This window comes from Dendrobates tinctorius, unplaced genomic scaffold (genome assembly GCF_039654945.1).
Source record: "Dendrobates tinctorius isolate UK_male_01 unplaced genomic scaffold, ASM3965494v1 ptg000044l, whole genome shotgun sequence".
Lineage (NCBI taxonomy): Eukaryota > Metazoa > Chordata > Amphibia > Anura > Dendrobatidae > Dendrobates > Dendrobates tinctorius.
In genome coordinates, this window is record NW_027361712.1 from 33,908,907 (window position 1) to 33,922,755 (window position 13,849).

The following is a 13,849-nucleotide window of genomic DNA, read 5'->3' on the forward strand; positions in this document are numbered from 1 at the left end:
CCCTTGGCACCCCAGATCGACACTGAATGAAGCGGAAGTAAACCCAGCACCGCCCTGATTATGACAAGTTTCAGAGCATCAGTGAAAAAATGTCAAAACAATTGCTTCAAAGTTCTCTCTTTGAGTTGTTTTTTTTTTTTTTTTTTTCTTTTACTAATTGCAACTTAAAGGGAATCTGTCACCCTTTTTTGAGATATCATATAATATCATTCAATTGTGTGTCACATAAGGATTCTCTTAGTACTTTTGCTTCCCCCTGACCCTGTACCTTTCATGCATAAATACCTTTTTTATATCGGTTCAGATGTATGTAAACTGCTGCGGTCCGGTCCGGTGGGCGGGTCTTATTCACCTGCTCCCCCCTCCCTGTCTTGCGCTACGCAATTATTTTTTATTTTCACAGCTCTGCGTTATAAACTTCTGTGAAGCACTTGGGGGATCAAAGTGCTCACCACATATCTAGATAAGTTCCTTGAGGGGTCTAGTTTACAAAATGGGGTCACTTGTGGGGGGTTTCCACTGTTTAGGCACATCAGGGGCTCTGCAAACGCAACATGATGCCCGCAGAACATTCCATCAGTCTGCATTCCAAAATCGCGCTCCTTCCCTTCTCAGCTCTCCCATGCGCCCAAACAGTGGTTCCCCCCACATATTAGTATCGGTGTACTCAGGACAAATTGCACAACAACTTTTATGGTCCAATTTCTCCTGTTAGCCTTGTGAAAATAAAAAATAGCAGGCTAAAAAATCATTTTTGAGGAAAAAAAATTATTTTTTATTTTCATGGCTCTGCGTTTTAAACTTCTGTGAAGCACTTGGGGGTTCAAAGTGCTCACTACACATCTATATAAGTTCCTTGGGGTGTCTAGTTTCCAAAATGGGGTCACTTGTGGGGGAGCTCCAATGTTTAGGTACATCAGAGGCTCTCCAAACACGACATGGTGTCCGCTAACGATTGGAGCTAATTTTCCATTCAAAAAGTCAAATGGTGCACCTTCCCTTCCGGGCCCTGCCATGCGCCCAAACAGTGGTTTATGACCACATATGAGGTATTGGTGTACTCAGGAGAAATTGACCAACAAATTTTAGGATCCATTTTATCCTGTTGCCCATCTGAAAATGAAAAAAACTGGGGCTAAAATAAAATTTTTGTGAAAAAAAAAAAAGTCCTTTTTTTTTTTTTTTTTTCCTTACGGATCAATTTGTGAAGCACCTGGGGGTTCAAAGTGCTCACTATGCATCTAGATAAGTTTGTTGGAGGGTCAAGTTTCCAAAATGGCGTCATTTTTGGGGGCTCCAATGTTTAGGCACACAGGGACTCTCCAAACTCGACATGGCAACTGCTAAATATTCCAGCATATTTTCCATTCAAAAAGTCAAATGGTTCTCCTTCCCTTCTGGGCCCTGCCGTGCGCCCAAACAGTGGTTTATAACCACATATGAGGTATCGGTGTACTCAGGAAAAATTGCCCAACAAATTTTAGGATCCATTTTATCCTGTTACCCATGTGAAAATGAAAAAATTGATGCTAAAAGAAAACTTTTGTTGGAAAAATTGAAATGTCCATTTTTTCCTTCCACATTGTGAAGCACCTGAAGGGTTAATAATCTTCTTGAATGTAGTTTTGAGTAGCTTGAGGGGTGCAGTTTTTAGAATGGTGTTACTTTTGGGTATTTTCAGCCATATAGACCCCTCAAAGTGACTTCAAATGTGAGGTGGTCCCTAAAAAAAAATGGTTTTGTAAATTTTGTTGTAAAAATGAGAAATCGCTGGTCAACTTTTAACCCTTATAACTTCCTAACAAAAAAAAATTTGTTTCCAAAATTGTGCTGATGTAAAGTAGACATGTGGGAACTGTTAGTTATTAACTATTTTGTGTCACATAACTCTAACGGAATAAAAATTCAAAATGTGAAAATTGCGAAATTTTCGCCAAATTTCCTTTTTTTTCACAAATAAATGCAAAAATTATCGACCTAAATTTACTTCTAACATGAAGCCCAATATGTCATGAAAAATCAATCTCAGAATCGCTAGGATCCGTTGAAGCGTTCCTGAGTTATTACCTCATAAAGGGACACTGGTCAGAATTGCCAAAAATGGCCAGGTCATTAAGGTCAAAATAGGCTGGGTCATGAAGGGGTTAACACACATGATCGACCTTCGCTTCACTTTGCCAGGAAAGAGCCCCGGTTATTGGGATCGGTGGGGGCCATTTCCGTTGAACCCTTCGCGATTGGAAAGTTATTCTCTATCTCATGGATTAGGAATAATTTTTAAACTTCTGAACATCCCTTTAAGAATATCCATTTTAAAGTATCATTCCCATCTTCTCACTTCAGAAGAATACTACACCGCAGCCTGCTGACTTCCTGTTTGCTGGGGGCAGGGAGCTCTTTTGAAAGTCGGTAGCAATGACATGATTAAGCCACTGGTCTGAATTGTACCCTCTCCAATGCTACTAGCAGTCACCATTGCCTCTTCTACATCATCAGAGGAGTGCATGGTCAATGAAGCTTACCTGATCGTTTCAGACCAGAGCGCTTTTGCCTGGGAAACCATCTACCTCATACTGTCGAGGTTAGTTGGTAACCTAGGCAAATGACCCTTAAACTATGAAAATAAAAATACCACTGTTGACAACAGAGAGAATTTTTTTACAAACCCTTTGCAATTTTACCCATTTATAATGATGAAATCCATTTAATGGTTAAAAGCAAACAAATTGGCAGAGTAACTTTTATTATCCCCTTACCGACATCTGCCGATAGTGAATGTCTGGAGCAGGATCACGAGGTGAGTCCATCCCATACCCAGCAGGTCCTGGCTGTGTGTCCTAGCCAATATCCATCTACAACGGCTAAACATGCTGCTATCAATCTCTAAGGGTATGTTCACACTGGACGTTTTTGCTGCTTTTTTATGCAAACTTTCAGCTGCTTTTTACAGTACTAGAAAAGCCTATGCGATTTCAGAAATCTCATACACAGATTGTTTTTTTTTTTTTGTTTTTTTGTCATGAGGATTTTGTGCTTTGCAGCATTTTTTTGACATGGAATGTCACTTCTTTCAGTGTTTTTGCAGTGTTTTTCACCCATTGACTTGAATGGATGGTGAAAAAATGCTACAAATACGCAGGTTGACTTTTTTGCAGCGTATTTGCTGCAGAAAAGTCAAGGACAGCAGGATGTGACCTCACAGTCAGCTTCACTATATCTAGATGGCAGGTTGCATGATGCGTCCATACAGCCTGTCATCCAGCAGAGCTGACCCGAACCCCATTCACTTGAATGGGGGGCCCGACAATACAGTGTTTGACACGCTGTCATATGCATAACAGCACTACTGACCATTCTTCCCACAAATAGCAATATATGTACGGCGGCACGATCGCACGGCCTCACGTTGAGCGCCGCAGAGATCGGGTGCAGGTGTCAGCTCTGTGTGAGAGCTGACACCCAGCAGCAACGGCCATGATTGGTGCTAGCACCGATCGTGGGCATTTAACCCCTCTGGTGCCGCTGTCAGTAGTGACAGTGACATAGATGAGAATCCCGCAGGGAATGGGTTCCCTGCGTGCTTCCATCAGGACAACGTGATGCGATTGTGTTGTCCTGATTGTCTCCATGGAGACCCCCGGCTGCAAGATGGCCGCGAGGTCCTTCAGGGAAGGTGGCTTCACAGTGCCTGCAGGACCGGAGATACCTTCTTACCTGCCTGTCAGATGCTGCTCCGATGCTCTGCAGTACAGAATCATTGCAGACTATCAAATAATCGATCTGACACTCTACAGTGATGTCCCAGGATGAAACAATGTAAAAATAAAAAATATAAAATAGTGTAAAAATATATTTTTTTTAAAAACTGCCAAATATAGACCAAAAAAGCAAATATTTTTCCAATAAAAAGATTTATTTAAATAAAAAAAATTAACAATAAAAGTTCACATATTTGGTATCGCCACATCCGGAACGAACCGCTCTAAATTTAAATGGTATCGCTGAAAACGTTATCTTATCCCGCAAAAAACAAGCCACCATACAGCTCCTTCAGCTGAAAAATAAAAAAGTTATAGCTCTCAGAATAGAGTGATGCAAAAATAATTATTTTTTTTCTCTAAAATAATTTTTATGTAAAAGTGCCAAAACACACAAAAAAATCGAAATTAGGTATCGCTGTAATCGTACTGACCCGAAGAATAAAGCTGCCTTACCAATTTTGCCACACGCGAATCGGTATAAAAAAACAAAAAGCAATTCCTGAATTGCTGGTTTTTGTTCATTCTGTCTCCCAAAAATATAAATAGAAAGCAATCAAAAAATATCATTGTGCCCGAAAATGGTACCAATAAAAACATCAGCTTGTCCTGGAAAAAAAAAAGCAATAGCATGACTCTGAAGGCCGAAATATAGAAAACTTGTAGGTCTCAAAATTTGGTGATGCAAAATCTATTTTCGCAATAAAAATCATCTTTTAGTGTGTGTCAACAGCCAAACATAAAAACCAATATAAATCTGGTATAGCTGTAATCGTACCGACCTGAAGAATAAAGTTGCCATATCACTTATACTGCACAAGAAACGGCGTAAAAATAAATAAAACCAATTCTTCACGTGCTGTTGATTTTTATTTCATTCTGCCTCCCAAAGATAGCAGTAAGACTTGCCGCACAGTTATCCAGCACTCTGCGCTGAGCGCTTATACCAGGGTTTCCGTGTAAATCTCTGAAATACATGATTTAGACAGCACCCCATACGGAAGATTCCTTATAGTGAGGCAGATGGAGGCACTATGGACATCATAGGACCTGTGATCCGGTGGTGCCTGTCTTTTTAGGATTGCACAAAAGTGCCATCATTCACAGTTTTGTGCACTTCTGAAGAGAAGGACACCGCTGAAGAGTCCAGAGTAACTCCTGCTTCATTATAGTGATTGCATCCATCGGGGGTTTCATCTGTCATCTCACTCAGAGATCTAGAGGAAAACCCCGATGTAAGTGCTCAGAGTAGTGCGCCGGATAAATGTGGTCATGAATGTTATGTAAAATGTTCCCAATAAAAGCTTCAACTCAATCCACAAAAAGAGCAAGTTCCCACTCAGGTCTGTCATCTGTTAATGGAAATATAGGGGGCTTTCACGTTACTGGTAACACAAAGACTCTGGAAAAGCGAAATGGCTCCTCGCCCCCCCCCCAAAAAAAAAAAAAAAAAAGAAAAAGAAATTCAGCAGATTCACCGTTCCCAAATCCAAATGTTCGCCCTCCATTTTGAGCCCCAGTGTGCATAATGTACTACTGGTCACTACAACAACAGTTTGTGATTTTTACTTAGCAACATCCACTGCTGCCTGTTTCTGGAAAACACCAATGGAGTCCAAATCGTCACTATTTCAGTAGATAAATTCCTAAAGGGTTATAATTTCCAAAATGGGGTCATTTGAGGGGAGATTCTGCTTTTCTAGCACTTAGGGGCTCTTTATATGGAATACGCAAACTATTCTAAGAAAATCTGCGTTCCAAGAGGCAAATAGCGCTCTGTCCCTCCTGAGTCTCTCCGTATGGCTAACTAGTACTGTACAGCCACATATGGGGTATTGCAGCATTCAGTAGATATTGTGGGACAAATTTTGGTGCCATTTTTACCCATTTCACTGCCCAATGGTGATATATAAGTCTGTGAAACACCTGTAGTGTAAATATAATCACTGCACGCCTAGATGAAGGTGAAAACAGGCTTTGGGGTGAAGGGGCTAAATAGGTCTTTTAAGCGTGTCTCTACTTCATTGGGTGCAGCATTGCATGGCAACCATGGATTCAAAACAGTACCTTTAGTAGGAGCAACCCAGAACCCCTGCTCTCAGGCTAAGCTCCCTTGGTTTTTTTAACCCCTTCGTGACTGGACAACATTTTTGACATCTGACCAGTGTCACGTTATGTGGTAATAACTCTGGAACGCTTCAACATATCCCACTGAGTCTGAGATTTTTTTTCTTAACACATTGTACTTTATAATAATGGTAAATAAATGTCAATATTTTCTGTGTTTATTTATAAAAATATCAAACATTTTACAAAAATATCAAAAAGCTTGCAATTTTCAAACTAGGACTGATTATCCCTTTAAGGCCGGGTTTACACTAGGGTATGGCATCCGATGCTCTCCGGATATAATATGCTAATGACCCATGGCTACTGCTCTGCTGCAAGCGGGAGTAGAGAGTCATGCGACTGTGCTCCGAGCCTCTCTCACAGAACGGATCGGAGCACAGCTGCGGAGGAGGCAGAGAAAGTAATTTCTCCTCCTCCATTGCCGGGGTCAGCATATATTGCACATCACTCGGATGATATCGGAGTGATGTGCCTTGTGTCACTCGCACCCATAGACTTACATGGGTGCGAGTGAGCCGAGTCTCGGTGTCAGTCGCTGCATGCTGCGTTTTCTCTCGCACGTAGATAATGGGCGAGAAAAAAAGCAGTGATGAGAGCTGCCCCTTTGATACAGTGGTCAGAGTCCTATGCGATGTTTTATCGCATAGCACTCGTCCTTATTCAATGCAAGTGTGACTCCGGCCTAATCCAGATGGTCATATCACACAAAAACATTAATAAATACCATTTCTCTCATATTTGCTTTACATCAGCCCCATTTGTAAAATGTTTTAATTTATTCGCATTTTAGAAGGTTTTAAAAATGTAGCAGTAATTTTTCATTTTTTCAAGGAAATTTACAACATTTATTTTTTTAGGGACCTATTATGTTTTGAAGTGACTTTGGGGTCCTATATATTGGAAAACCCCAAAGGTTATACCATTTTAAAAATGGCACCCCTCAACATAATCAAAATTGCTTTCAGGTAGTTTATTAACTCTTCAGGTGCTTTTCAGGAATAAATGCAAAGTGGCATAACAGAAATTAAGAAGTTTATTTGTACCATCAAAATGTTGACAACTTTTGAACAGGCTGCTATAGCTGGAAGACTTTAAGGTCATTATCTGGCCATGAAATGCCTTTGCAAACATCAAGACCACATGATCAAGGTCTCAGGGTGCCAATGGGGTTAAAGAGGGAGGCCTCACATTCTGTTAACCACCTAAATGTTGTAGTCATTATTGACAGCAGCATTTAAGTGGTTAAATGACTATAGTCGATACCAGCACTAATTGTGGCTAATGCAGCAAGTTGTCAGATATTGCACAGCTGACAATTACAGGATTGTCACCCATAGGCGGATGCTGTACTCTTATAACGCTGGTCAGTAAAAAGTTGTATTGGTGGTCACTAAGGGTTTAAATTGACTGTTGTTATATAATGCCAGTGATCCTGAAAAAATCTTGTCTTGGTATTGGCGAGCAAAGCAATAGTGTCTGTTTATTGAATTCCAATAATGAATGGAACCCATCTGTTTTGCTATAGCACTGGACGGATTGCGTCATACCTAACAGACCGGACATTCAGCGTCTACCACTCGCACACCACCTCCTCACCGCGCCCCCTATCAGTCGGAGTCCCACAAGGCTCAGTCCTAGGTCCCCTGCTCTTCTTCATTTACACCTTCGGCCTCGGACAGCTCATAGAATCTCATGGCTTTCAGTATCACCTCTATGCTGATGACACACAGATCTACATCTCTGGACCAGATATCACCTCCCTACTATACAGAATCCCTCAATGTCTGTCTACTATTTCATCCTTCTCCGCTAGATTTCTAAAACTTAATACGGACAAAACAGAATTAATCATCTTTCCCCCATCTCACGAGCCCCCCCCCCCTCCGATGGGCCTATCCATTAAAGTAAACGGCTGCCCACTCTCTCCAGTCCCACAAGCTCGCTGCCTCGGGGTTATGCTTGACACTGATCTCTCTTTCAAACCACATATCCAAGTCTGTTATGAATGGGTCACCGAGGAGGAGAGCAGGTCCAGGCTAAGCCACAGTAAACCAGAGAGGTTGGTACCTAAGCGGATTGCAGACCCCTGATCCTATCCACACAACTAGCAGTAGCTGTGGACTCGAGCGTACCTACGATGATCCTAGATGCCTCGGCACAGCCGGAGAGCTAACTAAGCCTAAAGCAAGAAAGGGGAAATCTAAACTGCCCCAGAGCAGACCCCAAAGGAATAGATAGCCCCCAAACATATATTGTCAGTGAGACTAGATGAAAACAAAAACACAGGCAGGAAAATAGACTGAGCAAATGATTGGGCCCACACTGACTAGACAGGACAGGAAAGGAAAGACACTGTCTGAAATCACGCAAAAAACCCTGCAAAAACTCCAACACGTCTGATGCAAAAAACACTGAAGTCACACGACTTCGCCCCCCCACTATATCAGCACTCTGGTATATTCTGAAAGCAGAGCAAAAAGAGACCAATCTAACAGGGGATAAAACAAACTGGCACAAGCAGTAACATATGGGTGGTGATTCAGCACAGCCCCAGCCGGCGCTGGCTGACCCGCACCAAGAAGAGATACACACACACAAAACCAGATCAAATGCAAACAGAATAGCAAATAAACCACTTAGCTGGACATGCAGGGACAGAGCTGGAGAAATCAGACCTCGTCAGGAACAGGAAGCAAATCTCCAGCAGTGATAGAGGGAGTCGGCTGTCTTAAATCCCAATCTGAAACCCCAGATCTCCAGTCATCATCATCATTATCAGGTGGCCAGCCTCTGTCAGTCAGATCAGCTACATTACCTCCAGTAACCACCAGAGGGAGCCCAGAAAGAGAACTCGCAACCCCTCTGTCAATCTGACCAGCTCCACTACCTTCAGTAATAACCAGAGGGAGGCCAGAAAGCGAATTTACAACACAAGCCCTTTCCACTTCCTGCCGACTTCAACTCAAAAATATCCTCACCCCTCCCTTGTAGATTGTGAGCCCTCGCGGGCAGGGTCCTCTCTCATCCTGTTCCAGTCGTGACTTGGGTGACTTGTATTGTTTAAGATTACTGTACTTGTATGTATTATGTATACCCCTCTTCACATGTAAAGCGCCATGGAATAAATAGCGCAATAATAATAAATAATAATAATAATAATAATAATGTTATACAGTGGTAGTTCCTAGTAAAATGTGCTTCCCTGTTATATGGAAGAAATGAATTGCGCTGGGAAACCTCAATTGTGTTGTAGAATGAGCCAGCAATCTGTGGCCATACATGTTACAAAGTCTGTGTTGTTGCTTAGTCAAAAAAAAAAAAGCCACCAAATGTGTTAATGTGATCCTGTTCATGATCAGTTCTGTACTGTATTCCTTGTATGAGGAAGGAGGAAAACTTTACAAAGGTTACACAAGTCATGTCTTAGTGTGCAGTTCAGTTGTGTGTTAGGCAGTAATAAAGGGTTGAGTGATGAGGACACAATATGATTGTTTTCTAACTATTATTTTCTTTTATTTTAGATCCTTTTTTCCTGTGAGGCCAATTCCTGCAAAATCTGTACACCATCATGGGCCATTTATGGAGATTTTACCCCTCTCTTCCGAGAACTTTGTAAAGGACCTTAAATAATGTTTCTTGTTCTTCTACTAGTTTTACCTTGCACTTTTTTTTTCCTGGAGCTAAAGACAAAAATAATTGATACAGATGCCAGAGAATAGCAGGGCTCATTTGGGCCCTTATCCACCGCGATGGAAAAGTGGGAAAGAAGGTCATTCCTATGAGTCACACTATCGTTTGAGCCAGCAGTACCCAGTAATCCTGCTCCTGCTGCTCATCGTTTTGGCAATATGCTGCGCACTCATAGCTGTTACCTTTGGCACTGGCCGGGTGAGTAGAGCATTAGACTTTCTATCAATAGTACTACTAAGTCATAGCCCTGGAATGAACAAACACTTGATTCATATATGCAAGACTATTTCCCTGGTATTACTTTCAAAGAACTCATTCTGCCCTGACTACCTGCCCCCTTTTATGTGCATTAGACTATGAAATGCATCTGATGAAGTTGTGTAATATCAAATATGTGTCTTCCTGGTTAAAATTCATACAAAATGATACTAGGTACCGCACACAATAAAGAAAGTGTCAGATTTCTCCTAATTTTAAAGGTGTTTTCTCGTGTCTGGTTTTCAGGAGCACGCCGCAGTTACCAAGACAATGAGCAGTGAACAAGAAATTAAAAATCTGTGTTTGACGGAGTAGGTTTTTAAAGGAAACCTGTAGCTTACAAAAAAAAAACTGCAATTCACCTGCAGATAGCTCAGTACACAGTGAGCGCACTGTAATCACTCCCCAGCACACTGAATGACAGCTCTCCACATACATGCTAGATCTGCAGGTAAATAGTAGTTTTGGAGCTGGCAGCTTCCCTCGAATAAGAGGTAGACTGCAAATTTTCTTGTTTTTGCAACTTTATCCATTTAAGAAGACAAGACAACCACATTGAAATTCCATATAGAAATTATCATGCTTCTCTGACTCCCAGGGTACATGTAAGAAGACAGGTTCTATCCTTTACCCATAAATACCTATTTCTCCAACATATACACTACTCTGTCATTGTAAGCAATTACTGAAGCTTTCCAACCACTGTTCAATAGATTAACAATGTTGAATGACCTAAATGAAGCCAGAATTTAGGCTAAACTCAAGACGCTACATACAATGCTTACCATGTGTACTTTTAAGAAAGTCTGTTTATATAACTTCGTTATTTCTCTCCATCTTACCAAACTCTCCCCTCTCCAATCTGTCATGAGTGCTGCAGCCAGGATCATATTCCTCACCAATCGTTATACTGATGCCTCTACCTTGTGCCAGTCATTACACTGGTTACCCATCCACTCCAGAATCCAGCACAAGCTTACCACCCTCAACCATAAAGCACTCCATGCTAAATGATAAAAATGGTCAAAGAAGCGCTAGAAAAGACCAGGACAAAGATGTATTTCTTTAGCCACAACGCGTTTCGACGGTACCCCCGTCTTCATCAGGTGGAAGCTTCCACCTGATGAACACGGGGTACCGTTGAAACGCGTTGTGGCTAAAGAAATACATCTTTGTCCTGGTCTTTTCTAGCGCTCCTTTGACTTTTTTTTTTATCATTTAGCATTGCCATTATCCTCTATTGGAGGTTTACAGTTGGAGCTGCAGTGGACCTGACCTTCCCTATTGAACTCCCAGGCTGCTTTCCCAGCGCTCCCCTGTGACTGCCACCTTCCTGGCTTTTATAAAGCACTCCATGGCTCAGCACCACCCTACATCTCCTCCCTCATCTCAGCCTACCTCCCTACCCGTGCCCTCCCTTCTTCTAATGACATGACGTTAACATCCTCAATAATCAGAACTTCCTCCACTCCCGTCTCCAAGACTTTTCACGTGCTGTGCCAATTCTTTGGAATGCACTGCCCAGGTTAATACGATTAATCCCCAATCCCCACAGTTTTAAGCGTGCCCCAAAAACGCATTTGTTCAGACTGGTCTACCACCTCAACGCGTTAACCTAACTATCCCTGTGTTGCCCATTCAAAAACTTTTACCATAACCAGGTTTCTCGTATCATGTCCTCACATGCTTTATGCATTTCATAGCCTTCTGTGTCTGTACTGTAACATATTCAGGCTGAACACTCAATACATGAACACCCGATTCTTACATTATGGCTGGTCCGAACAATGAGGGCAATTGTTACCATCCACCTTTCGTGTCTCCCCTTTTCCTCATAGATTGTAAGCTTGCGAGCAGGGCCCTCATTCCTCTTGGTATCTGTTTTGATCTACGTGATTATTGTTATGCTGTAATGTCTATTGTCTGTAGAAGTCCCCTCTATAATGTAAAGTGCTGTGGAATATGTTGGCGCTATAGAAATAAAATGTATTATTTTTATACTAAAATTAAAAAAAAAACAAAAAGAAACCAGCTTTGAACTCTACCTTGCACCATGTTTGTCCTACTCCTTTGTTGTACAGTCTTTGGATTGGTTTCTTTTGTTAACAGAGAAGTTTTTATTATGAATTAACCCTTTCCCCTCCTTAAGGACGAAACTGGCATCCTTGCAGGGTTACAACTCTGTAGCCAAAAACAATTGAGATACGTTCTGGCAAATGACCATATGTCAGCCTGTATTCCAGCTAACGGCTATGATTCTGAGCTCATATTGGAGACTCATTCATAGGTAGTTTTTTTGCTTTTTTTTTCCACATACAAGAAAAATGGAGTTTGAAATCACTGATGAGTCAGTTTTGTCAGAGTTTGGTATTAAGGCCCCGTCACACATAGCGACTCACCAGCGATCCCGACAACGATATCAACGTGTCAGGATCGCTGGTGAATCGCTACATGATCGCTGGTGAGCTGTCAAACAGGCAGTTTCACCAGCGATCAGCACAGCGACGCCGAGCGCGCGGCGTCACTGTGTTCGTTAGTTACCAGCGCGCTGATGCAGGGAGCTGGTAACTAACGTACACATCGGGTATCCAAGGGACATGCGTCCCTTAGATACCCGATGTGTACGTTAGTTACCAGCTCCGTGCATCAGCGCGCCGATGTGTAAATTAGTTACCAGCAGATCGCTGGTCTCCCGCCTGTCACACGCAGCGAAGTGTGCTGGCCAGTGGGAGACCAGCGACCAAAGAAAAGTCCAGAGGTTTCCCAGAGTGATCAGCGATACCGGCAGGGGAGGGCGGTCGCTGATCGCAGTCACACACCGCGATCTCGCTGGTGAGATCGCTGTTGTCACAAAACTTGTGACTCAGCAGCGATCTCGCTAGCGAGATCGCTATGTGTGACGGGGCCTTTAGTTTTATCAATTTTTCTCATAGGTTTTAAATAAAAAAAATTTTTTTCACCTTCTCCTATTTAACAGTCCATCAAAATACGACTGTACTTGGATGGTCCGATGCTGTCCGACTTTTTTGTGCATGGACTCGTAGACTTGAATTGTCGATTTTCATGCTCTGATCAGTCTTCATAATTTAGCATGAACTGCTTGGTCTTCAAAAATCACGGACCTGTGGACAGCCCCATTCACTAATTCACTTTTATAGGTGCTAGTGCTATTCATGAAAAGCACAGACCGCATACATACGTGAAAAGCACTAAAGCTGAGATTCTCTTTAAAATGAAACTAGAATCTTTGCTGTAGTCATCTCCCAGTTTAAGATCTCAGGGGTTAGGCTGGAGTCACAGTAGTGTATAAATCGGACAAATGCAATGCGATTAAAAATCGCATTGCACTTGGACCAATGTTCTTCATTGAGGCAGTTCAGATCACCGTTATTTTTCGATGGCGTATTCGATGTGCGTGCAAAATCGCAGCATGCTGCGATTGTACGCGTACGGTACAGACCAAAAGTTTGGACACACCTTCTCATTCAAAGAGTTTTCTTTATTTTCATGACAGTGAAAATTGTAGATTCACTCTGAAGGCATCAAAACTATGAATTAACACATGTAGAATTATATAATTGACAAAAAAGTGTGAAACAACTGAAAATATGTCTTATATTCTAGGTTTTTCAAAGTAGCCACCTTTTGCTTTGATTACTGCTTTGCACACTCTTGGCATTCTCTTGATGTGCTTCAAGAGGTAGTCACCGGAAATGGTCTTCCAACAGTCTTGAAGGAGTTCCCAGAGATGCTTAGCACTTGTTGGCCCTTTTGCCTTTACTCTGCAGTCCAGCTCACCCCAAACCATCTCAATTGGGTTCAGGTCTGGTGACTGTGGAGGCCAGGTCATCTGGCGTAGCACCCCATCACTCTACTTCTTGGTCAAATAGCCCTTACACAGCCTGGAGGTGTATTTGGGGTCATTGTCCTGTTGAAAAATAAATGATGGTCCAACTAAATGCAAACCGGATGGAATAGCATGCTGCTGCAAGATGCTGTGGTAGCCATGCTGG

General features: G+C 42.1%; 1 protein-coding gene across 3 annotated transcripts in view; it reads left to right on the top strand.

The window, feature by feature from the left end:
- ADCY4 (adenylate cyclase 4) overlaps positions 1-13,849 on the top strand; it is a 152,604-nt gene that overhangs the window by 41,271 nt on the left and 97,484 nt on the right. For all 3 annotated transcript variants that reach the window (XM_073575507.1, XM_073575506.1, XM_073575505.1), the window contains exon 2: positions 9,410-9,776. In XM_073575507.1, coding sequence (XP_073431608.1) covers positions 9,594-9,776 — 183 coding nt within the window. In that variant the 5' untranslated portion in view covers positions 9,410-9,593. The remainder of the gene's footprint in view (positions 1-9,409; positions 9,777-13,849) is intronic.